Source organism: Calidris pugnax, unplaced genomic scaffold (assembly GCF_001431845.1).
Source record: "Calidris pugnax isolate Ruff unplaced genomic scaffold, ASM143184v1 scaffold25, whole genome shotgun sequence".
Lineage (NCBI taxonomy): Eukaryota > Metazoa > Chordata > Aves > Charadriiformes > Scolopacidae > Calidris > Calidris pugnax.
In genome coordinates, this window is record NW_015090805.1 from 5,374,981 (window position 1) to 5,402,277 (window position 27,297).

The 27,297-nt window shown below is 39.8% G+C and overlaps 1 protein-coding gene across 8 annotated transcripts in view; it reads left to right on the plus strand.

Annotated features, from left to right (window-relative positions):
- Positions 1–27,297, plus strand: part of ERG (v-ets avian erythroblastosis virus E26 oncogene homolog) — a 110,160-nt gene that overhangs the window by 21,073 nt on the left and 61,790 nt on the right. For 2 of the 8 annotated variants that reach the window (XM_014938249.1, XM_014938252.1), the window contains exon 1: positions 20,678–20,806. The exons of 4 other annotated variants lie outside the window; for them this stretch is intronic. In XM_014938249.1, coding sequence (XP_014793735.1) covers positions 20,789–20,806 — 18 coding nt within the window. In that variant the 5' untranslated portion in view covers positions 20,678–20,788. Of the gene's footprint in view, positions 1–20,677; positions 20,807–21,014; positions 21,091–21,632; positions 21,704–27,297 lie in introns of those variants that run through there. 2 more of the 8 variants (XM_014938253.1, XM_014938254.1) reach the window with 2 other exon arrangements.

The following is a 27,297-nucleotide window of genomic DNA, read 5'->3' on the forward strand; positions in this document are numbered from 1 at the left end:
TAAGGATCAGGGGATATTCTCCCAGCAGGCCTGGACTGCTCACCATCCTTTAACATGAAGGTGTTTAAACAGGAATCTTACCCTCCCCAGGACATTGTTCAAACCACAGGGTCCCAGGAAAGCTGAGGATGTGGTGGAGAGCAAGGCAGGGTGACAAGGTAAACACTTTCCCTCCTGGTGGGTTTGCTCAGTGCTCTCATACAGGGTTTTTGGAGTCCGAAGGTTGGATTTAACACACATAAATAGAAATAACTTCATTTTCTGAGTGAAGGTTGTTTACGTGGATTGGTAGCCCTTGAATTTTGTTTTAATCTGGCTAGCCTGAACTTAACATCTTAGAAGATGACTCCAGAGGGACTCCACTGTCTTCAGAGAGAGTTTGTCTGACTAGCCTAGAGCTTTCAGAGAGCTAGCATAAGCAGAAATGTATCCCCAGCTTAAACTCAGATTATCCTGGTAGGCCAAAATTTTCAAAACTGCCAGAAATAGTTTACTTTCAACACTGAGGCTGTTTTTAAATCTGCACACACACACATATTTTGGCTGCTATTTATCACTTTAAATTGTTCCCTATCAAACATGAGAAGTGCTATGAGTAGCTAGGATGAAGTGCAGGCGCTAAGGAAGACAGTGACAAAACTCCCCTGGCTTCAATGGAGACAGGATTTAACCCTCCCCATGTTTGGTTGTTTGTTGTTTTTTTTTAATTAGATATGTGTATATACTTTTACTGGTTATGAATGCTATCGCATTTTGCCATTTATTTTGGCAGTTTAATGTTAGATAATAATACATAGTTTTTTGAAGCCAAGTTGCTAGCTCTGTGAAAGCAATGAAATAATCACTTTTAAGCTTAATTAGTATGTTGAAAAAATGGCCACATGAATGTGTTAAAAGCAGGAGATAGTAGAGTCTTTTAGAGGGAAATGACAAGGTAAACTGGTGAGTAGGGTTCTTCATAATAAGGCAAAATGTTTCAATGTTTTTTAACAAACTATTCAAGTTGTAAATACTGTCTTTCTTTTTTTTTTTTTTTCTATAGTTGTCCATGAGCATAGAATTATTTTCTCCACATTGCATGCCCTTTGAAGTAATTCACACATTGCATCAATGCGTTCAGGCTGCGGCTTGCTCACAAACTGTGAATTCACTACATTGATTTTTAAAAAAAATCCTCCAACTGTATGACCAGTCCGCTCCCTACATTTCCTGTAGTGCATTTTCTGAATGAATAATCAAAACTGTCTAAGCTACAGGGCCAGAACAAATCTGGCAATGCTCAACTGTATTTCACTGCAGTCATCCTTCAATACAGAACTTCCATGAATAAAGACGAGTAAAGAAACTCGTGTCTTTAGCTTCCAAAACACCACAGTCTTGTTGTAACTTCATGTCAGTGACTTTAAGATGTGCCACATGGAAAACTAAAAATATGTAAATTTTTACAACTGTAGAATATATGGATTAACAATAGTTATTTTTTAAGGATGATGTAGCACACAGACTGGTAAATGTTTTTCTTTATTGTGTTACATAGCACCATTAGTTACTGTAATTGTCAGGGAGTTTGTAGAAAATCCTACTGAATATTTACTAGCAGTGATTATTGAATCTCAAAAATAAGTGATTAAAAATGAACTTGTGGAGTGTCAAAAATGCCAAAGTGAACATTTTTTAAAGTATGCAAATATTTGCTTCAATGCCTACATTAATCTAAGTATTTTGACACACAGTGGAAAAGCATTAGTGCAAGGAATACGTTTTACAAAACCATGATAATCACTGAGATTCTATAACATTTTGATGACCTTCCAAAATCTAGCCGATATAAACTTTGTTAAGCTAGTAGTAGCAATGATCTAATTTGTCTTGTAAACAGCCTGAGAGATCTGGATGAAAAACATCAACCTTGGCACTTGAGGATTTTTTTAAACAAGCCACCAAAAAATGTATACACAGAAAAGTCACATATCTAAGCTTTTTTGTGGGCTTCATCTCACCTAACTTCAGACATCTGTAATGTCTCATTGAAGCTATTTATCCAAAGCACTCACATAAAGGGAGCTCCTCTTCAGTGGGAAGGAACCAAGCGTTTCTAAAGGTAAAAATAATCTCCACTGAAAGCAGTTGCTGAAAATTAACCAGGGGAAAAAAAAAAAAAAAAAAAAGGGAAGAATTTAACAAAGATAACAGTCTGGACATCTGTAATGTCTCATTGAAGCTATTTATCCAAAGCACTCACATAAAGGGAGCTCCTCTTCAGTGGGAAGGAACCAAGCGTTTCTAAAGGTAAAAATAATCTCCACTGAAAGCAGTTGCTGAAAATTAACCAGGGGAAAAAAAAAAAAAAAAAAAAGAGAGATATTAATACAGCATACAGTCTGGCTGATCCCCCAGAAGATGCTCTGGGAGTGCTGTCTCACTGAAAGAGGAGACACCTGCAGAGGGTGTGGAGGCCCTTGGGAGGAGGGAAGGGTTGTCCTGGGGCTGGTGGCCGGGCAGGAGAAGCGGAGCTGTCCAGCAGCGCTGGTGCAGCCCACCCGGATGTCCTTGGGGGGCGGCCGCTGCGCTTGCTGGCTGAGAGAGGACATGCACATGGGGAGAAGGTCCTACCTGCCCCTTCCACCATCCAGCCAGCACCGAGCTTGCACGCTCTACAGCTGCAGTTAGTACCGCTTTGGAAGCCTCCTTGTTTGCAAGGGCTCAGAAAGTGCCGAACATGTCTGACATCATCCCCAAATGTTAAACACAAGTGGAGCTGGGTCGACGGAAGTTCTCCTTTGAAACATGCTTTTGAAACACTGCAGTCTTCAAAGCTGGCTTACATACCCTGCGCTGTGATACACAGCCTTTTGTTTTGCATAAGTGTTTGTTTTAATGAGGTAGTGCAATGCAGCTCATCAAAATCAAAAACATATGATGCACCCTAGGCAAGAGAAAGGCAATAACTACACAGATTTTTGAAGAGGGCTAGTCATACCACAGGCTACCATTATAACAGAAAAAACAACAAGAATTTTAATATAGCTGTCTGGCCAAATATATTAATTTAAATTGAATGGCTTTTTCTGATATTATAGCTGTGAGGCACAATGTTCTACTGGCAAGCATCTTCAAAACCTTTTTTAGAAGATTTGCTTCAAATTATTTCTGTGCACCAGATCTTGATGGTATGTACAATTGGGAGTCTAACCAAAGGAAAAAAAGCTTTTGATTAAATCAATGACCTTTTCTGGAGGTTGAATCAAATGGAGGTTGTAATACAAAAAGCTACCTCCTCCAATAGTGTTTTCCTCAAAATATTTACTCTAATCTCCCCTCCATTAAGTCTGCCATAACTTTTTCACAAATGTTCATATCCTTGTGCCAGCACAGAAATACGCTATCCCATTAGCAAATCCTTTTAAATAAATTTTAGTCATTTCCATGATCGCTTCTCCAAATGGCTTGCTCACCACCAATTTTCATTCTTTGCCAGAGGAGACTGGGTAAACAGAGGTGCTATTTACTTTTGGAAACTTGGTATTTTTGTGCTTGTGCTTTGTTGTGCTTCTTCGAAACCTGATAATATTTGTTTCCCTCATCTAATTGCATCTCTTCCCACTTGGCAAACTGGAGACATTTACATTCTGATACAGAGAGAAATGAGTGTGATTATTTCTTAAAAAAATATTTTACGTATTGATTGCTCTTGATAAAAACTGGTGTCATCTTGCTGTAGCACATATCTTTGCACTTTGTTATTCTTCCATGAAGCAGAGCTCTGGGAACCCACTGAAGCTGAGAACAACATGTAACATCCTCCCCAGCAGTTGATGTTAATGAAAGTTGAGTCCCACAAGGAGACCAACAGCTTGTGTGATATTAGGCTGCATGTTATTAGATTAGGCTTGCTAAAAAGCCATCAGAAATTTCACCAAAAAGCACACAGGCTCAATGACAACTACTGTGCAGAGCTGGTGGAGGGAAAAGATTGCTTTCCTGCTCACCTAGATGGCCCCATTTTCAGGTGGGTTTGGGGCAACCTAAAGACAGCACTGAAAAGGTTTGAAGTAGCCTCTTAGGTTTTCTTCTTGTGCTGTCTGGGGTGGATATTGATTCTCTGCAACCCAATTTGTCTTCTACAGCAAAAGAAATCTTCAATGACCTCTTTAGGGAAGGCTTTTTTTTTTTTTTTTTTTGGACCTGTGGTACTGATGCCTGATGCACCATAGATGACCTGATCAGGGTTTGGCAGGCTGGCTCTATGCTGGTAATGCAACAACTACTTTAGAACAGAGAAAAAGTCTTTGCTATTTACTTTTTAGAAACAGAGTCTACTGTTTTTAATTCCCACAACAGTACTGTTTTTCCCAACATGCCTTTAATATTTTGGAGCCATAAAAGTGATTTAAAGCAATTCTGATAAAATCAGTTAAGGAGACAACCCTCTAACAACATTTCTTCCATCCCTTTTATATCACATGTTACATTGCATTTCACTTCTAAAGAGTTGGTGAGCAAGTCTGACTCCTCTCAGGAGACAACGAAATTGTTCAAGGTGCAAGGTGACATCAGTTTGCTTTGTCTTACAAGATGTCTCCTCCTCTATCCACAGAAGGTATGAAAATTGCTAATGGAATTATTAACTAGTATTACTTGCATTATAATAACTCCGCTGCTCTGAAATGCAAAGTAGTGGTCCATCCTTCTGCTGAGTGTGCCCTTCTCCCACCTTTAACCTGTAGTACCTTCTCTGAAATCCCCATGCAATCATCCTCTGCAGCTAGCAGGAGTGCACCAGTGGGACAGAATCAAGGGGCAGCAACCTCCTTCAGTGAGCTGCTGCAAAATAGTTTTGACCAGAGAGTTTAGTGGTTCTGTCTTGGTTACCAGCTTGCATCAGTTGTCTCCCCAGGAACATCTGGATGGAAACCTTTCTTGTGGAGCACCACTCCCGACAGCAGCACGTGACCCCAAGGTGTGAAGGGAGCATCCTCGGGCATATAGTTTCACACTGCTTAATAACAGTGCAGATTCACACTGTTTTGGTTTGTTTTCAGTTACTTTGCCAGCAGGTTGCTATCCATATCTATTTGTCCGGTGCCCAGACTAAAATCCAAGATCTATCGATTACAGCCAGGTTTTGCAACCCATGGGATTGAACACAGAATTATGGTCAGCCCCCACAAAGACATAAATGTTCACTCTAACCTAGTGGACCGAAAAGTCTGTATCTAGAACTAAACAGCAATGCTCAAGACCGCTTCTGTCAGCTGCACGGCAGCTGATCGTGGGCAGCACAGGGCCCTGATCAGTTACGTATAGTCACACTTAGCTAAAAATGTTTCAAATAGGAACTTTTCTTCTCAAGAGGTAGTGCTGGGCTTTAGCATGATTGTTTCTTTAGCACAACCAGATAAACAATGATTTCCTAAAATGATAAGTTTATTTCTTTATAATGTCACAATAACCTAACACATATCCAATGAATGTTTTCACATCCAGACAATTTTTTTTTTATTTATTCCACCTACCTGAATGCTTTTCTGAGTTTCTCACTCTACCATTGGTCTCCAGATCTGGTCCAGTTGGAATCTGACAAAGCTGTTTTTCTTCTGACCTAAATGCATTTGATTACCTGATTTGCTGTTCTGTAAGTGTTGGAGAATGTCCAAGCCTGTCAAATTTGAGTATTTTCCAGCAAAATGTTCTCATTTATAAGCCTGGCTTTTATGAAGCAGAGATGTATCTATCTTTTATCAAGGCCCCCAGCTGTAATTCTCCTGTGGCCAGACCTGAAGAGGTGCTGATGTCTCCAGACACACCCTGGTTTCAGAGATGCCAGTCTCAGCACAGCTTGGGACTTAGCCCATGGCACAATGACCCTTTCATCTCTGCTCAGAGGTGAAAGAGGTAACAAGCAACAAGCAATTGATGGGTGTCATCAGATACCTCCCTCCAGTCACCTTGTGGCAGCACAACATGTCTCTGTTCTGCTGTTCTTTTAATGCTGTATACAGGAATGATGTTTGTGACTTTGGGTAGGAGACCACTTTCCTTCTAGTCCCATTTATTTAGGTTTTCTTCCTAGTTTTGTAGAAACTTTCTTAATAATAGCTAACATGCTATTAGCTCCCAGTGCAATTTGTATTTTTCTTCTGCTAGTTTCTGCATTTACCAGTAGCAACGTATATTTCTATCTGCATTTGCCTACTGACCTTGGATATAGGAAATTGACTAAGTACGTTCTTAACTTTGAGGATAAGCTTAAGTTTCACCAATTTTAATGGTATTTAAGCATATGCTTAAAGTGAAACCTAAAATTAAATGTCCTTCCTGAATAAGGATGTTCTCCTGAGTCAGACCCTGAATGTGTTGCCTTAGAATAGATCCTGGCGGTCCCTTGAGTATGTTAGACATGCCGGATGCTTTCAGAAGTGGTTAATCTGATGAAAGAATTCATCTCAGGGTCATAAAGAAACCACAAGTTTCCTTCACTTTCAGTCTGCTTCTTTGATATCGTTGGTCAGCTGCTTGTGTCGCAAGAGCATTTGCATGGAAAGTTTCATAGTCTGATGGTAGTGTAGGTAAGAGATCTACCCAGCTGCTCACACTTAAGAAGCTGGTGTGACTTTTATTTCTTAACTCGGTGCAGATCACCCTCTTTGTGAATACAGACTGGGCTCGTGTACTAACATTTTGAAAGTGGAAGTTGTCAAATGAAGACCAAAACCTCCAAGACTCAAGGAGTAGGCACAAGGTGATAAAACACAATTACTGTGAAACAAAGAGTGGGCAATAAGTGCAAGGAGTGCATACACTCCCATGACTGTTCTTCGTTGGACAGGCAACACACTGAAAACTTTTCTGAAAAGGAAAGAAATACAGTGTCAATACACAGTAATATGGGAGATACACACCATTACTCCTGCTTGTGGCATATTGTTGTAAATGGGGCACAGCTCTTTTGAGTATAGAGAAACATTTCATTTTAGAAATGTTGTTGTAGTGTGTTTTGGCATTTCCTAATTTTATCTTTTTTTTGTTTTTTTTTTTTAAGTAATCCAAAGCCACTCATGGAATTTAACTCAAATGTGCAAATATTTCAGATGGCTCAGAATTGTATTTTGTAAGGAATATATTATTCACTTCTCCCCAAAATGTGGCAACAATAGCCCAATTACAGTATGTTCACAGTTCTCAAAAACCATTCTCCCAGTAAAGTCCTATCCCTAAAGATCTGTTTTACTTAGCCTAACTTATCTACTTCATAAGAATGTTTGTCACCCTACAGTATCCTTTGCATTTCTTTAGTACATGCTAAATATTTGGGGAAGGGTGTTCTTTCAATGTCCTGGCCAGGGAATCACCATGTAATGAATGCGATTGAAGCCCAAAATAGCATGGCAATTAGGGCATGAATTTATATATATAATTTCCATAAGGAACTTTGATGCATGAGATTTATTTTAATCTGTAGGTGTCCCGTCTTTAAAATGGCAGGGAAGCTTAAAATTTTAAAAAAACTATAGGGGAAAAAACCCCCACAATAAGAAAATTGCTTCAAATGAAGTTTCAAATGAAACTTCATCTATAGCAGCTGAATATTTTGTTAAGAGCTGAACACACTAAAATCATCATTGTAGTTGAAGAGTCAACTGTTTTGACTTCTTTTGTACTTTCTTTTAAAATTCATAACATAAATTACCATGTATGAATCTGGCTATTCATAGTGCACAAAGTTCTGTTGTTCAGTGTAGGAAGCTTGCAAAAGCAATCTACTTGTTTTCCAGCCTTACTGGAACTAACACGTATCATTTTATTTCTTATCCACCTCAATTTTGTTTCAAAAGACAATTTCTAGAATGACAGCTTAGTCACGTCAGACTTGCTGTAACTTTTGCATTTTTTTTTTTTCTATTAGAAGCTCAAGCCAGAAAAATATCCCACTTCTTGGCAGTTGATTAGAACCATTTACTATAATTTTTGACGCTGCAATTATATGGTTCTGTGTCAAATAATACATTTCAAATTCTTTCCTCATGGAGAGAGCTGTGTGGCTGGCAATATCTCGATGGACTTGCTTGGATCGTACTTGTGCTATTGGCAGATACACAGCTTTGGTTCTGCATATGCTTGGCTTGAACAAAGCCTACACAAACAGAACTTTGAGATAAATGCATTCTTTTATAACATTATTCTTGTGTGTTATTTGTACTCCAATGGCAAACAAAGCTTCCCCAACCCCCAGATCTAGAGCTGCCATTATTCAGGACCCGGGAGGAGTTTATGACTGAAGGTCCTGATCCAGGAAAGCATCTGACCATGTGTTATATCGGGGTTGAGTTGCTTGTAATTCCTTCTGTCCTACTTCGCACCGGACAATTAAAGAAGAAGTGAGAGGCTGAGCTGGGGAGTGAGTGACTGAATGGTGAAGCTGCTGTCTTGGCAGGTGGCAAGTCCTGCTGGCAAGGGATGGAGGTGATCCGAGTGCTTTGTCTGGGCACGTGCTGGGCTACCATGGAGGAAGGAGGGGGAGCTTTCCCTCCTTGAAAGTGTTGAGAACTGTGATCTTTCCTTCCTTTGCTTTCACGACAAGTGTCCTGAAAACAAAGTGTTGAAATCACTTAAAATAGCTCTTCCAGGGAATGTCCAGTGTTTTCAAAGCCTGCTGTTGTTTTTTGTTCAGGCCAAAAGTACTCAACAAGTTTTTCCTGAGCTAGCAAACAGCTTCAGCTATCCCCAAACTACATTCTTTGGCAAATAACTGCACTGCCCATAAATATATACAGTTTCATTGAACTGTGATGGAAACGTTGCATATGGTAAGAGATCTTTGCAAAACTGGAACTGCAGCTTAGTCTTGAAGGGCAACAAGCCCTGTGCTTGAGTGCTAGGGTCTTAAACCACCTGGCTGTCTTGAATACCTGTGGCTAGTTGGTGAAGAAGGTTGATAAGCTGGCACTAATGGTAGTGTCAGCAGCTCAGGGTAGGAAGGTAAATCCATCTATACAGTACTGTTTTTCAAATGGCATTTTAATATGTTTTTTGGTAGAGCCCATTATCAATATCATGTCTAAAAAAGGTCTGTTGAAGACTATTTTCCACATCAGACAGGAAAGTCCAGGTTTTCTGAAAATTGTCTGCATTTTTTTCACCTGCTGTTTAGGTCTCCTAAAAGTCTGAATATCTGATTACACTGGTAAATATCGCGGTTTTCTGGCCTACATTGACCATTAAAAGAAGTGGCTTCAGGCATTTGTGCCTATGGTACGTGAAGGCATAAATAGAGGCTCAGTTACAGCTAGAATGAAACTTCTCAGACAAAGTAAAAATTAAAAAATTAGGTCCTAAGCCTGCAAAACCACATCCATAAATTGGGTTCTTACATTTTATGTAGTCTTCACTGAAGTCAGTGAAAACGTAGTATTCAGTTATGCAAAGATAAACCCATATATAAGTCTTTGCCGGACTGAAGTTCACATCTGTGGTGTTATTTTCAAAACCAAAATGAGATCATTAAAAGGAAATCCAACAGTTACAGTTGCTAAGTGACAACAACGCAGGTACCAGTAGTGTCCTTTGTTGAACTTAAGAACTAAAAAGCTATGAAATGTTAACTCTCAGAGAAAACAGAAATCAGGATTACTTTGAAGTTTAAGGAGAATTTCCTACTTTCCCTTTTCAGTTTCCAATCCCTTTTACCTTTCTAATGCCAAATCATTAGAGAAAGCGACACTGACACGAATAGCATGTGTTTGCCCCTCTCCTCATAACAAATTTGCCATTTACAAGCCAAACAGTTTTCACCTTGGTTCTCTTGGTTGTTAAATAAGAGTCATATATGGATAATGGTTACAACTTCATGGGTTAAAAGAGGATCGCCCCTCCATCAACACAGCGATTATCAGTGTAGAGACAAATTTGACTGGAGGGATGGTCTGGGACAGTCTTACCTCAGGCAGATCCTGTGGAGATTTCGTAAGGAAACAGAACTCTCTGCTCGTTCAGTGGAAGGGCTTAGAGCTCAAGGCTTTCCAGGAGGTTGTGTAGCTCAGAGGGGAGGTGGGGGAAAGAAATTGTGTACCTAGGACCTAGACAGCACCCTGACCCTTGCACAGTGTCTGTGGGTGACAGGAGGGAGAGGAGGAGGCCTTGGCAGTGGGGAGGAAGGATTAGGGGGCAAAGATGCAAAGGACACAAAGCTGCCTTAATGTCACAGCTCTTTTTTGAGAAATGCAGTAGCGCTTCATATGGAATTATTTTAAGAGACTTCTGTAGACCAGTCACAGTACGTTGTGGGAAATACTGGGCTACTTCTGGAGTGAGTAAGATCCAGTGACTCAAAGTCAGATCAAGCCAACAGAAGGAGGGGTAATTTAAACGTTTTGCTTTCAGTTGGTGCAATCTTTTGAGAAGATGGCGATGAAGAAATAGACGCCCCATAATTCATGGTCAGGTTCGATGGGGTTCTGAGCAACTTGATCTCATTCAAGATATTCCTGTTCATTGCAGAGGAGATTAGACTAGATGACCAATAAAGGACCCTTTCAACCCAGACTATTCTATGATTCTATGGACTTCAGTGCCATTAACTGGAAAAGTTTGGCATCTTCTAGGGCTGGGGATCCTTTTAGAGTAAATGCCCCATTCTACGAGACTAATGCTGCATACAAAACTTCATTTCTGTTTTACTGGATCCCAGCTAATTGGGAATGGTTGTTGGGAAAGTCACAGGCCACCAAGGTAATTCAACACACATGTTTTAGCAAGTTTTTCACATATGTCTGGCAAGTCTTTCATAGTAGAAGAAGGCTGTAGGGATTCTTTCCCGGGCCTTAAATCATGTATTAAATCCTATCAATTATTGGTTCCCTCCCAGTTTCCACTTCTGCTAATTTTTTTGTTATTGGACAGTACTTTTTGTGTCTTGTAAAATGACCTACGTAGTGCCTTTTGAAACTCAGAATTTCCAATTTGCAGAAAACTGTGATAATGTGTAATTTTGCTTAATTCTAAATGGGTTGAAACCTTAATCTCATTGAGGCAAGAGGAGTTAACTATCTAGGTTGGTTGAAACAGGACATTGTTTTTATTTTTCTTAAAACACTGTGTAACCTACAAAGTGCTTTAAATATGGGTAAAAAGACTGTGATAATGACAAATCTCAGGTGTGTAAAAACTCTGAATTAGTTATCTTGGCAATTAACGATATTCAGTGTGTTTTTTTGAAGTGATAAACATTTTATGCCCACAGTTTTTATCTATTAAAGTGATTGAGAACTCCTTTGTTCTCCTTCTTGCGGGTGTATTTAGTCCCCTAGAGAAAATATTTTGGTTTACCATTGCCAAGTCCTTTGATTTTACTCTAGTACTTTTAAGATAATAACATAATTTTCTTGTATGTTATTGGAAATGTCTTTCTCTAAATGCACTGAGCTTTAGAAATCACATCAGGTAGGACTTTATCTATGTGGCATTTCTTGGATGTTGAAAATACTTGGTATTTGTCATCAAGTTTTACAGATGCAAGGTATGCTGTTACTCTTTAGAAGAGTTCATGAGCATGTTTCATTCTGGTAGTAAAAAATTATTTTGTAAACTGCTTGAATAATGCCAAAGTTAGAGAGTTGCCAACACGCACTTCCTGGGATCACCTGCTTTCCAAACAGAAGTCCTTTCTCCTACCCAGATGATCATGATCCTGCATGAAAACCACTGCAGATATGGGGCAAAGCTCCCAGACATGGGATCTAGCAGAAGAAAGGAATGAGGGGTTTCATTGCTAAAGAAATGAGTGAGCTATTTGTAGCACATCGTCATGCCATGATTTGAGACCTATCCTCCTCTCTGCTCTTCAGAAAGCCACAGAAAGCTCTACAGGAATTTTTGGTTATTATTTCCTCTCAATATGTTTGCAGTGCTCTTCAAAAAGAGGATAAATATTTTTAGTTTAATTTTATAGCTGAGATTCAAGATAGACCAGTGATAGTTAACAGTGATTTCTTTATTTTTTTCTCACAAGGCATATGGTATTACTGGGTCTTAGAGAGAGCCAGAAATATCAGACAGTTACAGAAATGTGTGAATCTTACCCTTTTTGGACCACACAGCCTAGCCTTGGGAGTATTCCTAGAAGATGTACTATCACATTTTCCAAGTGCTTAATTTCTGTTTGTTTTTTGAATCTTATTGCAAAATAATTGTTCAATGATTATTGTTTTCATGTTTTCAGTATTTAAAAAGGCCAGCTAAATGTATCCTTCTGTCCTAGACAGAAAAAAAAATAATAATAAAAGCAAAGCAAGTTACCAGTGCAGTGGAAGTAGTTTGCTTTTACTGTATATGTATGCAGCATGCATTTAGTGTTTGGAACTGGTGATGGGAATGGCCTGCAACCTGAATTTCTCCTTCATAATTTTGATGAAAGAAGGATGTTTATGGAGGAGTCTAATTAGTGCATTGCTCCATCACCCCCCACCCCATTGCTCTTCTAACTGTGGCCTGTCACCCACAGGTGAGGGTGGCATCAGGGGCAAGGGGTCCCTACTGCAGACAGGGCAGTTATTTCAGTTTTAACATAAGATGCTGTGAGATACCTGGCACAGATTGAGACACGCTAAGTAGACCAAAGTTTTGTTTATATGTCTATTGTATCTTTTACATTTTCTCTCTTCCCCGATGCTGACAAATTCACCTTGGGTGGAAACCAGCTGTCTAGATGGAAGGAGGCTGATCAATTTTGGGGAAAAAGAGCAATGGGGAATCAATATTTTGCTGTTGTTAAAATCTTGAACTATATCTGAGTTCATAATTAGTATAAAGATGTATAAAAGTCCTGAGGGTTTCTATTTCTGTCCATCTGTCTGTTTGTCTGCTGGGTTGGGGATATTCCTGGGTGTGTGCATGTATCTCAAGGTGGTCAAAGGCTGGCAGATTTCAGTTATTAAGAATGATCTGGATTAGCCCTGGTTTTTCTGGGTCACTAAGTTTCAAACACAGATATTTCACATCTGTTTCTTGTTCACAGCCACTACCAAAAAAGTACAATACCAAAAGAGTCCCAGTTTTAGATGCGTGTCTGGTCCTTTAAGGAATTCAGCTAGTTACTTAGAGAGAGGGGGAAAAAAAGCACAGCTATACCTCCTATTCAAATTTGCAGATTAGGCAAAAGCCCAGAGGTGAAAGGTCAAATAAAACAGTTGAAAGGATTTTCTATAGACTTCCTGGTCGTAGAGGGGAAAAGAGAGCACGCAGTCCTCCAAAGCATGCTATAAAAGCCAGAAGAGTGTGAGAGACACTTTAATAGGTTCCATTCTTGATGAAAATCTTGAAACAGCCTCACTAATACCGTGTAGAAACCCAATATGCCAGACATACTTGCTGTGTGCAATGCCCATCAATCTAGGGATGGTGAGACCTTAAAGGACAGTGGTCTGTAATAACCAGTTCAAACTATTGTGTAGTTCAGTTGAAATGATGTAAAACATTTGGAAGAAGGTGATGAAAAATGTTGGCCTTTGCCTTATTTCTTTTTTCCTTGCAAAGAATTTGCTTTTTTGAAGTGCTTTGTTTTGGGGTTTTTTGTGTGTGTCCTGTGGTATCATAGTCACTTAACCAACTTTAAATTATCATCAAATACCAAAAAAAAACCCCAAAAACTTTCATATCAGTGGCAACTTTCATCCAAAGGTTTTAGCAGACGTCCATTATTAATACAAATAGCACTCCTTTGGCATCTGACTCTACAACTGTTACCCTGTTGGAGATGGGAAAATTAAGAAAGAATGAAAGGAAAGTTGGATGAGATTCATCTCACGTAAGAAGAGTTATCCAAAAGCTGGGTATCTCAAGTAATCATACAGGTTTCCTTTGTAGGTAGTAGAGTATGAGAAAAGTACTTTAAAGGTGTTGTAGGTGAGACTGAATGACATGATGAAGATAGTTGTAGTGGGACTGCAGGAAAAGTCTTGGAGAACTAGCTTAGTCTGGACATCTACATTTAAAATCATTGCAGCCTGATGAAGTGAATCTCACTTCAGCAGATAGAATTCCCTGTCTGCAAATGAGTATGTCAGCACTTCCCTGTTGGGAAGTATGTGTTGACTATTGCAAATAACTCCAGTGTCAATATAATTGTGACTGTGTCAATGTAACTCATATAAACAGAGCTCTCATTAAATTTCCGGTAGTTGTGGTTATTTTTTTTTACGTAGAAAGTATAGCTGGTCTCCAAAGATGATCAGAACAGAAAAGGTGGGCAAACAGTGGTGTAGGCACCAAAAATATTTTGGCTGATAGAAGCCTAAGTAGCCTGAGTCATAGTTAGGAATTCTGAGTTGGTAAATGAAGTACGTTGGAGGTCGTGGAGTCCCCTTCTCTGGAGATCTTCAAGACCCTCCTGGATGCAGTCCTGAGTGATGTGCTCTGGGCAATCCTGCTTTAGCAGGGGAGTTGGACCAGATGGTCTCTGGAGGTCCCTTCCAACTCTGACAATTCCGTGATTGATTCTGTGACTTTCATTCAGAAAACTTCCAACGTTTCATTTCTGTAAAACTTTATCCTCTGGGAGACAATCCATTCCTGATTGCTGTTGTTCCATGAAGTAAAGTTAAGAAAAAATGGTATTGCCTCCAGATCAGACCCTCTCCCAACTTTTCAGCTCTGTTAGCAAGTGAGGTGAATTCATTGCTATGACAGGAAGGAAGGTGGGAATGGGGGGGAAGACATGAAAGGACTGACTGGCTGAATGGGTTGGAGCAGCTGAAAAAAGCACACGGGGTGATTGAAAGGAAGCAAAGACGGGAGAGTGGGAAGATGTTAAATCGCAACCAGTCTTCGGGGCAGGACTCACGGTGGGTGCCACCGCGGCAGGAAGAAATCTCTTTTATCGGCTTCTGTTAAAGTATACTCTTTTTATTAACAGAAGCAATTCCTGGCTTTGGAGAGAGCTGTTGATCGCGTCCTGTCGGAGGAAACGAGGCGGGCGAGGCAGCCGCTCTCCTTTAGAGGGGCAGGGAGCACCCTCTAGTGACTGCCGCTGCCCAGCTGCCCGCTGCTCCCGGGGGCCCTACAGGCACTCGGCACCAACTGGGGCAACGTCGAAGGGATGAGGACATGTTCCTCCTCGCCCCACTGTGGTGCCAGACCCGGTAATCAGGGAAAGGAGAAGCGCAAAAGCTTGGAAATGATGCTGGAGGAAAGGGTGCTTTTCGTGAGACGCGTGCTGTGTTGACCCAGTGGCCAGGTGGTGATAATTAGTATTAATTATGTGGCTTTACATGGGTTGCTTGCTTTGATATACTGGTTGGAGTTTGGTTAAAGCAAATGCCTCGCTTCATTCCGAGTAGCACCCTCCTCCCAGGGTTGGCTTCCATACTTCCAGCCATGGGTCACAGAATCACAGAATCTTAGTGGTTGGAAGGGACCTCCGAGATCATCGAGTCCAACCACAAAAAAAAAACAACAACAAAAAAAACAAAACCACAAACAAACAAAAAACAAACAAACAAAAAAACCACCACAAGAACAACAAACCCAAAACCACCACCCACCAACTAAACCCCACACCCACAACCCCACACACTACACCCCACCACAAATCTTGGGCACTAGAGCATGCCCTGAAGAGCCACGTCTACACGTTTCTTAAATACCTCCAGGGATGGTGACTCCACCACCTCCCTGGGCAGGCTGTTCCAGCGCCTGACCACTCTTTCAGTAAAGTAATTCTTCCTAATATTTAATCTGAATCTCCCCTGCCGCAGCTTCAGACCATTACCTCTGGTCCTGTCATCATTCCTTTGGGAGAAGAGACCAACCCTCGCCTCTCTACAACCTCCTTTCAGGTAGTTGTAGAGGGCAATGAGGTCTCCCCTCAGCCTCCTCTTCTCCAAACTAAATATGCCCAGTTCTCTCAGCCTCTCCTCATAGGACTTGTTCTCCACTACAGAGCTGGACACCATTTTTTCCCAGGATGGAGTTAGTCCTCTACCATCAGACCTGGTGCTGCATCAAACCCGCTCAGGTGTGGAAGTAAGAGGTCCCTTGGGCAGCCCCAAAGGCCCAGCAGCCCTTGGGATGGGGGACAAGAGTCCAACATCCTGGAGCAGCATGGTCCCACAGCCCTTTGGGGCAGGTTGTGAAACTCTGTTCTTCTTCTGCACACCCCTGTTTATTCCCCTGCTAAAAGCCTATTTGTGATAGCTTGCTTTGGGGTGGGGGGAGAGTTTCCCCTTCTGTGAGAAGATTTACTGACTTTTTCTTCAGAGCCAGTTGAAAGCTCTGACTTAAAGGGAGGAAGTCCTGCTGAAGGGCTTGCTGAAAACTCAGTAAGAGTATATTTGGGCCTCACACACCAAAATCAGTATGGCCAAACTGAAGTTTGGAGCTCCATTTAAGCAAAATACTACATCTTTTTGAGAGGATTAAGACCTTTTTAGGTGTCTCTTCATGTGCCACAAAGTAGCGTTAATTTGCCTGAATTTCTTAAAATCTGCTTCCAAAAACTGCAATGCAAAGTGTTTTATTGTACTCAAGTTTTTTGATTTGTAGCCTGGTTCTACTTAGAGGAAAGCCTCCTTTTTACCTGTAAAGTTGGTAAGAGGAACAGAGTTCCTTTTTTCTTTTCTGTCTTCTCATTTTTTCTTTTAATACCCACGTCTGCAGACACTACACGTATGCATACTATGCATAACACACAAGGGGAATATGTTGCCAGCTTGCCCAATTATTTACCCAGCGTTATTGACAATGTAAAGAAATCTGTACAGTTAAAGGGATGAGGGTCACGCTGTTAGCAGTACTAACAATATTTTGAAACTAAAAAGGAAAGAATCTATCTGGACAGGCTGCTGAACCAGCGTTGTGAGAGTAGAAGACATAGCAGCAGTCGTGAGGATAGCAGAGCGCGCCTCTGGTCCCTTGGTCACCCCAGGCTGAAAGCAGCATTCTTCGTTTACCTCCCAAGCAGCAAGATGGATTGCAGATCTGTTTACATAGGGAATATTGCAATATATTTCCTACATCCTAACACACTAGCGGATATGATATGAAAAAATCTGAGGAAGGGTTGTTTTTCAGAGTTAGTAGTGGTGTTTCAAATAACATGAGAAATGGTGTCTCTGAAAATATTTTACATGTGTTTAGGTGAGTATGTGCATGTTGAACATATTTCTAGTACAACCTAGAAAGGATGCAACAAGCAAAATAACTGTTTTCTTTGGAAATCAATCTTCTGTGTTTAGGATTTAGTCTAATCACTTCTTTTTCATGGTCAGACCAAATCTTTAGGTCCACACAGGACTCTGTTTGTTTAAGCAGGCTTAGATCAGCACAGATCTGATCCTTCGTCTCCAGCTGAGAAAGGTCTTCTCAAAAGAGGGAGCTCTTTAGTCCTAAAGGTTGAAGGCACTTAATGTAGTATTTAAGCCTGTCTGTATTCAGGAAAGACCTTAAGCACAGCTGTAATTCTAAAGCACGTGCAAAACTCCTGTTTTGATCTTAACTTAAGCGCATGTGTAATATTAAGCACATGCAGTAGTGTTTTGATTCTCTGTGGTGTCTAGATGCAGGCCTGAATGTAGAAGAAAAGTCCAGAAAATCGGGTGACAAGCTTGAGAGAGAAATTAAGGGGGGAAGGTAGTGTTAGGTGGCTTGTGTGGATTTTTAATACTTTTTTGTGTTTTCATTCTGTTTGTTGACCAAGCTGCATTTTTCCAAACTCACACAGCATTATTTCAGAGAATAGCAAATAGTTGCCTAACATAACAAAGACATATTTTCTTTCTATTTAACCTTAACAAAATGCGGAAAACAGAAAAATAGTAGAAGTGTTTGTACTACTTTTCTTTTGCAACTGGATGATGGTGATTTGATAACCCAATATTTTCCTTTCCTTACAATACCAAGGCTCTGTCTTGCAATTGGATTGACATAAGCATAAGCACTCAGAAATCTGCCTGTGGGTATTAGCTTGAAAGTCAAATAAACTTCATTGAATTCTTTGGCACAGAATATGTGCCAGTTTAAAATGGCAAAATCCTTACCAGGCTGTGGGCTCTGTAAAACTTATATAATAATAATAGAGCTTGGCAGACTCTGATATTGCCTGCCTTATGCTTCCAAAAGCCCTACATAAATCAGGAGGAGGTTTATGTATACAGAGGTAGACCGGAGAAGAATCATAACTAAAAACTGCTTGTGAATGAATTTGTCAGATCCCATCCATTGGAGAGCTGGAACTTATACTTCAAGCCTCTCAATATATTTGAGAAAAAAAAATCCAGAATTTCATGGGCTTAACTGGAGTGGAAGTCACCCAACTGAAACATTATACAGTGCTTTGAAATCTCAAGAAAAAGGTTCTAATCTTTTGGCTGTCTTGCTCATTGTTTGGAGATGAAAAGGGAGGAAATCAACATCCCCATGAAATACAATTACTGTAAATTGCTTTCTTTTCATACTGTTCATAATGAAAATAGGAAAGTTACCAGAAGTTACCTACTCTGTAGAAGCACAGGAATTCAGTGGATGTGGACTGCAAGAAGACATTCAGCAGTGCAAAACTCGTTTTCTATATGAACCTACTAACAGAGTATATAGAATATTGCACAGCAGTCCTGACTTGGGTTTGCTCTGAAGTGACCACAAGTCATCTCTGCAGTGGAAGAGGCCAGAGCTCCTTAAAGTGAACTATAAAATCAAGCCAAACTTGTACAGGGAATTGATCCTGTGGCACCTCAGGGTCCAGAGCAGGGAGGAAAAGCAGGGTGTCTGCTCTCCCCTTCCCAGTCCCTTCATCGGGATCGGGACTCAGCTGGAGGACTGCTCAGCCCCTGAGGTTTGTGAGGCAGCTGGAGATGAGTTGGGATACAGGCCCAACTGGGAGACACAAGGCTAAGCTTCCAACAGGGGCTCTCCGGGAGCAGCTCTGCCAGATCCTGATTGCACTGGTCCTGTGTCACTCCATTGTGCTCAGGGATTTCCAGCTCTGTGTTCCCCATGGAGCACCTGGTAACGAGGATTTCCCAGGACCTAGTGAGTGGCAGAGCCATTCTTGTTATCAGGAGCAGGTGGACAAGCCTTTCCTCTGCCCACTCTTGCGTGAGATGGAGCAGCACCTGCATGATGAATGCCCAAGGTCCAAGCAGGCAGTGATTCATGTCCTCCGGGTGCGTCTCTGGCCACATGTTGCCTTCCTCGGGTCAGGATAGGAGGGGAATAGTGGACAGGGGCTTACCACTATCATTGGGTATCATTTGGAAAAAATGTGTACCAAATACCAGCAGTCATCACCAGTTAGAGGGCAACGCTCTGATTTCCTTTTCTTTTCCTAAGGAGCAGGAGAAGAAGGCTTTAGGAGAGGGTGAGGCCATCTGCCTCCACTAAATAAAGCTATGACAAGCCATCACTATTTCTTGGGATTTTTTATCATACCAGAGTCCCTGGTCAGAGGGCAGGACCTTATTACAGTGGGAATTATTTACCCAGTGCTGCAGTGCTTTCAAGCAACATATCTGTCGTTTATATAGTTATAGGAAGCATTGAGGAGGACCAGCTTTTAAAAATTACAAGATTTACAGGATTACAAAATTACAGGAATGAGGTTAATGGACATTAATACATTCTGACTTCTTTTATTTTTTCCTTCAATTTTTGAAGGTCCCATTTTCAAGCTTTTCTCTCCTAGCTGAAAGCTTAGAATCTATTGACACCAGGAACTGTCTTTCACAAAACACAAAATGTTGCAAGAATCATAAGAGCAAGAGGGTTGTGCCAGCAATGGATCCCATGTGGTTCTTTACATGGAAACTTCTACACTGGCTGGTACTGTCTGAATACTTCACCTTTCTTATTTTTTTAGTTCAGCATTCCTAAGCAAGGGTCTGGGACAGGGACAGTATTTTGTTTGCACAGCTGATAGTTTTGGGGTGCCCTGTGACTGCCAAATGCTACAAAAGGACAAATAAAAATGTAACACTGAGTAAAGAATGACTATCATGCTCCAACTGGAAAAGGAATCACCAGTGAAACCATCTCATTTTTATGTATGCATAGAGCTGTGAAGTAAAGGAGGAGAGTGGAAAATTGAAGACTGCTTATGGCAATCAGGCACTTGCTTTTGAAATTTATATCTTTTTGTGACTTCCTTTCCTTGGTAAGAAAGAAGCATCAAAAAGAAATTATTGTCTGCAGTCCGCTTGCTTCTTCTGTATGAAAAAAAAAATGCGCTAAATCAGATAGGCTAGAAAGTGTCAATAGCTCAAGAATTCAGGAATGAGGTTAATGGACAAATATAGATGTGGTGTAAGCGGGGCTAGACTTCATTAACATATTTGCTGTTACACCCGCTTATACCAAGTCTGGCTTTGGCCCTGAATCAGCAATTCCCCAGTGAATAAACTGCATGAAACTAGTGCTGAATTTGGCCCATTTCATCTGACATCTGCATCCTGCCTCGTAGTGGCATGTCACACTTACTGCACATCAGATCACACCTGCCCAGGCAGTCACAGGCAATTGACTTTTTTGTAAAAAAAAAATAATTAAAAAAATTTAGTCATATATCATCAAGAAAAACAACATTGTTTTAGGACTCTTATCTCTTCACTCCCAAATATCCTGTTTCTTCGAGCTGCAGTGGCCAGGACCAATAGAAACCTCTTCCTGCCATTGGCTGACTTCATTTCCCAGAGTTAGCACAATCTCATCCGCTCTAAACAACCTCATCAAAACTTCTTTCTGGTCAGAGCGAAGCAATAATTATTATTAGCAATTATTAGCGATCAATAATCTTGATCACATTATGGCAAGCACTATTAAGGTAAGAAAGGGGTACCTTTTTTGTTGGAATTTTTTTCAGTGGCGTGTTCTTTGGTTTCCTTTATCAACCTAGATAAGTTAGAATTGGGCAACACCCCCACTGCCACAATAGAGGACAACAAGATTTCCTTTGTACTGCCTAGTAAATTTCCTTTTTCCTACTCCAACCATCCGCAAGGCTTAAAAACTTCAAACTCGGAAAAAAAATTGGGTTTTTTAAATTCACTGTTCAGTGCTGTGGATTGCATATGCGAAGCCCTTTTATGAGAGCTTCTGAAATTTCTTGTAGGTATTATTCTGACAACTTGGCTGTGTTTGCGGACTGCCATAGGGGAGAGGGTGTGCACTGGAAGGAAAAAAAGGGTTCCTAAAAGCACTAAACTTTTGGATACTTTTAAATGTTTCTCTTCTTGATGGGGCACAAATCTTAGCAAGCGGGAATGAGAGGCACCAGCTCTTGTTTCTCTCATGCAGGTGTTAATTATGTGTTTTTCTAGAAATGCTATGCTGATACTCGGGACCTTTCTGAATGTTATTTTAATGGTGGTGGCAAGATCTCGTGGGTGTGTTCTTTTCTTTTAATTTTTTTGACAATAAAATTCTGTAATTGGCTTATAAATTGATCTCGGTGCATGGTTTGCTTTTTTTTTTAAGAATGGCTTTGACGAGTTTTTCAGGTTGTGTCAGCTGAATAAATCTATATGTCTATCTATCTAGTTTTTGCTTCTCTGTATGTTGCAATAGATAGCAGTTACAGATATAGCAATAGCTGTGATTAATTGCAGAAGTATAACTGTAACTAAACGCTTTGTGATAGTGAAACTAATTTTACGTAAAGAGCAAACCAGCATGTACAGTGAGGACTCTGCGGCGTTGTATTATCAGATTTGGGATCAAGGTATTTGTTTTCTTCGTGGTATTGTGTATTTCTGTACTTTTCTAATTATGCCAGAGATTTAGTAAGAGATACGGAATAGCAGCGGTGCCTGGCCATTAGCTAAATGGAGCAGCAGTTTGATTTCTCAGTAACTTCTGCGTAGATGTTTACATTTTAAAGATGCATTTGATGCTTTTTGTTACAGTTTTTGAAATCTGAAAGTCTTGCCTGAAGACAGTGTGATCAAAAAAACTAATGAACCTTCTCGTTTTTGCAATCGCTAATGCTTTCAAGGGGCTATTTATGGAGACAAAGATTTGAATCTCCTTTGAATTGCTGGCCAGTGCCTATTATATGCTAAGTAGCTCCTGAAACCGCTGAATTTTCTTGGGTTTTGCCGTGCGCTTCAGACCACACAGAACATTACAGGCGCTCTGTGAAAATCTTGAGGTTCAGGGAGTCAAGTTTTGCATTGTTAAAAGAAGGGCTTTGAGCTGAGATAGTAACGCTGGGGTTTGCGTCTATTAATCGGAATGCACTATTGATGTTGGTGGGATATATTTTTTCAAAAATGATGGTACAATGAAATTAGATGTTGTATGCATTTTGAGGAGCTCTTTTTATTTATTTTTTGATGTTTTGTGTTGGCTGAATTATAATAGGGTAGATGATTGTAAATGATATCTCATAATTATTTTACCTCCACCTTACAGAGGTGAGCAGAGGCTGTGTGCAGCTGTGCCTTATGCAGCCTGTTAACACAATGCAGACAGCAAAGTCTCCTGAGTGGAAAAAAATCTACATTTTTGTCTCCTTATCTGGGAGTGTGAAACTTGCTGGGAGAAATAGGCACTCCAAAAAGTTGAGGACTTTGGTACCCAGGGTGCTGGGAAGGCCTTATATGCTGAAGCAAGGATTTTATTTATGCAAGTGCAAAATGTAAAATGAGTGAAAAGAAATGACAGGTGCTTTGTACTGTAGATACAGGAAATGTACTGTGACATGAAGCTAAACCACTCCAAAGAGATTCAATTCCTTCTCTGTACTGAGTACATAAAGAAGTCACTTAACCGAGATGTTTCCGAAATAAAGAAATTCCATTTCAATGCCAGACGGGTGTTTGTGCTTTTGCTAAACAGTTATGTCTAGCAAAGATTTTTTTGTTTGCAATTTCAGTATAATGACCTGTGTTCTCTGCTGGCAGCGGGTACCCCAGCTATCCCGGTGTAAGTGACAAAAGGCTGTGGCCAAGTAAGGTGGAAAGCTTTAGCTGGGATCTCTGTGCCAGGAATTCACTCTCTTCTTTAGGGAAGCCGTGGAGTCATTAAATGTCAAAATCGTTTTGCAAATGGCTATGTATTTGTTCATAACTGAGTAGAAATTGCTCTAAATGTACGCACCTGCAAAGGTGGCCTTCCAGTAAGACCACATCTGATTCATCCTTTTCCTATCAGAAATCTGCAGGCAGACCCATGGGACGCTTAGGGATCGTGAAAAAACAGGCTGGCTTAACTGGGGCTAATCAGTATCTGTGAAGACAAGCGTTTGAGTACGTTTTCTGGCACTGGGGTTGACGTCATGAGTGTGGCTTTACCGGGAGATGCGTCTCTGCTTGTCCCCTGCCATCCTCTTGCTGTCCCCTTCCCCCTCTCCCCCATGATGGGGAAAGTGCCGCAGTGGAAGGTTTCTCTTGAGAAGGAGGACACAGCAGTGCCCTCTTCCTAGACTCCAGCATGGATGTCTTACTTTAATTCTGACCCTTACGCGGTAAGAATGACCACCCTCTCTCAGGCCGGGCACCTCTCCCTCCGACCGGGAGCAGGGCTGTCTCCCGTGGAGGGCAACGTAGGAAACGCTGAGGAGGAGAGTGGTGGGAGAAGGTGTGCGCCTCCACAGCTAGGACTTTGGTTTCGGTACACAATTTGGGGGCTGATATTTCTAATGCGTTCACTTCCCTATACATGGTGTGCACATGGCTGACCTCACTGTTATGGGTTTTGGCATTTGAGGGGTTAAATGTTTTTTGCCAAGTTTTTTTCCGACAGTGGTACCGGAAAGATATGTGTGTGCAGTAGCACAACGGTGCAGAGCACTGAAGCTGGAGACCATCAAATCATTATGGGCTGCTAATTATAGACATCCCACTAGTTACTGTAAATACAATTTAAGAAAATATCAAAGTCTCCTGAATTAGGCATTTGTCTTTTTTGGTGTTTTTTTTTTTTAATAGAATGGAGCAAAAATTATTTAAGTGTTACCTTGGGATGAAGTAAAAATACTTGTCCTGGTCTTTTTTTTTTTTTTCCCTCCATTATCATATAGTGGAGGAAAGAATATTAATTGGAAAATTACAACTACAATTCTACTTCCTTCCCATGTAGCAAGGCTTGTTATATTTCTCTCCCTGCCTGCCAATGCAATTATTCTTAAAAAAGCTCTTCAGTAAGTTAACTTTTCAATGACTTATTGATTACATTTGTGGATATTTCTTTTACTCTAATTTACTTATAAATATGTGCATGTCCACCTTCTATTATTGAATTCTAATGTGCTGTTCACATGGAAGCTACAATTTCTGGGAGAAAAAGTCTGTGTATTTGATAGAGGACACGAGACTCTTCAAGCCTTTCTAAGGTTTGAAAGAGTATCAATATACTGATTAAAGCAGTATATAGTAGCAAGTTTTTTTTTTGGTGACGAATCTTAGTCTGTGCTTCTCTCTATACTATTGCTTTTCTCTCACTTTCTTTTTGAAAATCTAAGTACTCACTCAAATATTTCTAAATCCAAGAAAAGCTGGAGACAGTTAAAAAAAATCTGTTCTTGACGTATGGAAATGTTTAAGTCTCTGTTTAGAGGACTGCATCTGCACTGAATCCAACAGAACTAATACAGTAATTTGTACTTCTGTTCCTTGCATTAAAAAAAATTATAAAGTTTATTCTCTTTGTGTTCTAATCTCAGTTAGCAAATGATCCAGTGGTATATTTAACTTTAAGCCTGTAAATACTTCTGTTGGCTTTGGTGATATGACACAACCCTCTTAAAGATAAGCGCACACCTGAGTGCTCTGATGAATCAGAAATAAGAACAGCAAGAGTGCCTTAAACCACTTAGCCTGATGCTGCACTCCTTAATTCAAAGTTTCCACCAATTTCATGAAGATTTTGTTCCAATAAAGGCAATAAAATTAGACCTATAATTTTTTCCAGGTAAAAAAGTATTTCTGAGTCAAATAAAAATGTACAATTCAAGGAAGAAATAGTCATATAAGAACAGAAATAGGTATTTTAGGGATTTTTGTATTGTTTACTTTTGCTTTTAATTAGCAGTCTTTTAGCTCAATCTGGTTTGTGGCTACATATGCCAAGCGAAGGCAAATACAAGGATTTTTCTTTCCAGAATCAAGTCCCCAGGCCAGGAACATCAGCTGGAAAATGCGTATGTTTGATTGTCTGAATTGTTTTGTTTGTTTGTTTGTTTGTTTCTTGACAAGAACTATATTATCTCTTAGCAAAATGTTTTTCAGCAAGTTCCATGAGGCCTTTCAGAAATAATGTTAAAAGAATCAAGTGCTCTTGGAGAATGACTTGCTGAAAGATAAATACAGAAGTAGTTTTGAGAAATGTGAATGCCAAAAGAAGGTATTTATTTTCAAGTGGAGGAAAGAATATTAATTGGAAAATTACAACTACAATTCTACTTCCTTCCCATGTAGCAAGGCTTGTTATATTTCTCTCCCTGCCTGCCAATGCAATTATTCTTAAAAAAGCTCTTCAGTAAGTTAACTTTTCAATGACTTATTGATTACATTTGTGGATATTTCTTTTACTCTAATTTACTTATAAATATGTGCATGTCCACCTTCTATTATTGAATTCTAATGTGCTGTTCACATGGAAGCTACAATTTCTGGGAGAAAAAGTCTGTGTATTTGATAGAGGACACGAGACTCTTCAAGCCTTTCTAAGGTTTGAAAGAGTATCAATATACTGATTAAAGCAGTATATAGTAGCAAGTTTTTTTTTTGGTGACGAATCTTAGTCTGTGCTTCTCTCTATACTATTGCTTTTCTCTCACTTTCTTTTTGAAAATCTAAGTACTCACTCAAATATTTCTAAATCCAAGAAAAGCTGGAGACAGTTAAAAAAAATCTGTTCTTGACGTATGGAAATGTTTAAGTCTCTGTTTAGAGGACTGCATCTGCACTGAATCCAACAGAACTAATACAGTAATTTGTACTTCTGTTCCTTGCATTAAAAAAAATTATAAAGTTTATTCTCTTTGTGTTCTAATCTCAGTTAGCAAATGATCCAGTGGTATATTTAACTTTAAGCCTGTAAATACTTCTGTTGGCTTTGGTGATATGACACAACCCTCTTAAAGATAAGCGCACACCTGAGTGCTCTGATGAATCAGAAATAAGAACAGCAAGAGTGCCTTAAACCACTTAGCCTGATGCTGCACTCCTTAATTCAAAGTTTCCACCAATTTCATGAAGATTTTGTTCCAATAAAGGCAATAAAATTAGACCTATAATTTTTTCCAGGTAAAAAAGTATTTCTGAGTCAAATAAAAATGTACAATTCAAGGAAGAAATAGTCATATAAGAACAGAAATAGGTATTTTAGGGATTTTTGTATTGTTTACTTTTGCTTTTAATTAGCAGTCTTTTAGCTCAATCTGGTTTGTGGCTACATATGCCAAGCGAAGGCAAATACAAGGATTTTTCTTTCCAGAATCAAGTCCCCAGGCCAGGAACATCAGCTGGAAAATGCGTATGTTTGATTGTCTGAATTGTTTTGTTTGTTTGTTTGTTTGTTTCTTGACAAGAACTATATTATCTCTTAGCAAAATGTTTTTCAGCAAGTTCCATGAGGCCTTTCAGAAATAATGTTAAAAGAATCAAGTGCTCTTGGAGAATGACTTGCTGAAAGATAAATACAGAAGTAGTTTTGAGAAATGTGAATGCCAAAAGAAGGTATTTATTTTCAAAGCGACAGTTTATAATGCAGTAAAAATATCTACTGCTCCACACTCAAAAAGAAGCAGGCTTCGTAGTGCAAGTTTCTAATTCATGCCAACAGCATTATTTTGAAAATCAGCAAAATGGAGAAAAGAAAAAGAAAAATTGGATTTGTACCACTTGTATTATCAATTTTAAGAAAATAAAAGTGATATAGTAGAAAATATCACATGCAGTGCCAAACCTTGTCAAGTTATCAAAAATCTTTTCACTGACTGCAATGTGTTTTCTATCAGATTCATCATTAACTACTTAAAAATTAATTTCTTTTGATAGATAATTATACAGTAGAGAAATACTGGCAGCTTTTCACATTGTCAGTAATGAAAAGCCAATGGTTTGATGAAATGGCATGTGTTCCACTAGTCATCCTGCTGTCCTTAACCTGTATATTGGTGTGTTATAGAAGAAATATTGACTACATTCAAAACACCAATGACAATAAACTTCGAAGTGCTCATGTGAAAAAATTATCAATCCTTTCCTTAAAGAATGAATGTATCTTTATGGTTGAAGGAGTTATTTTAAATGTTGTAACCAAGCCTCCCTGATGTCGGATAGTACTGCGTCCTTCAACTCATTCCTCTCA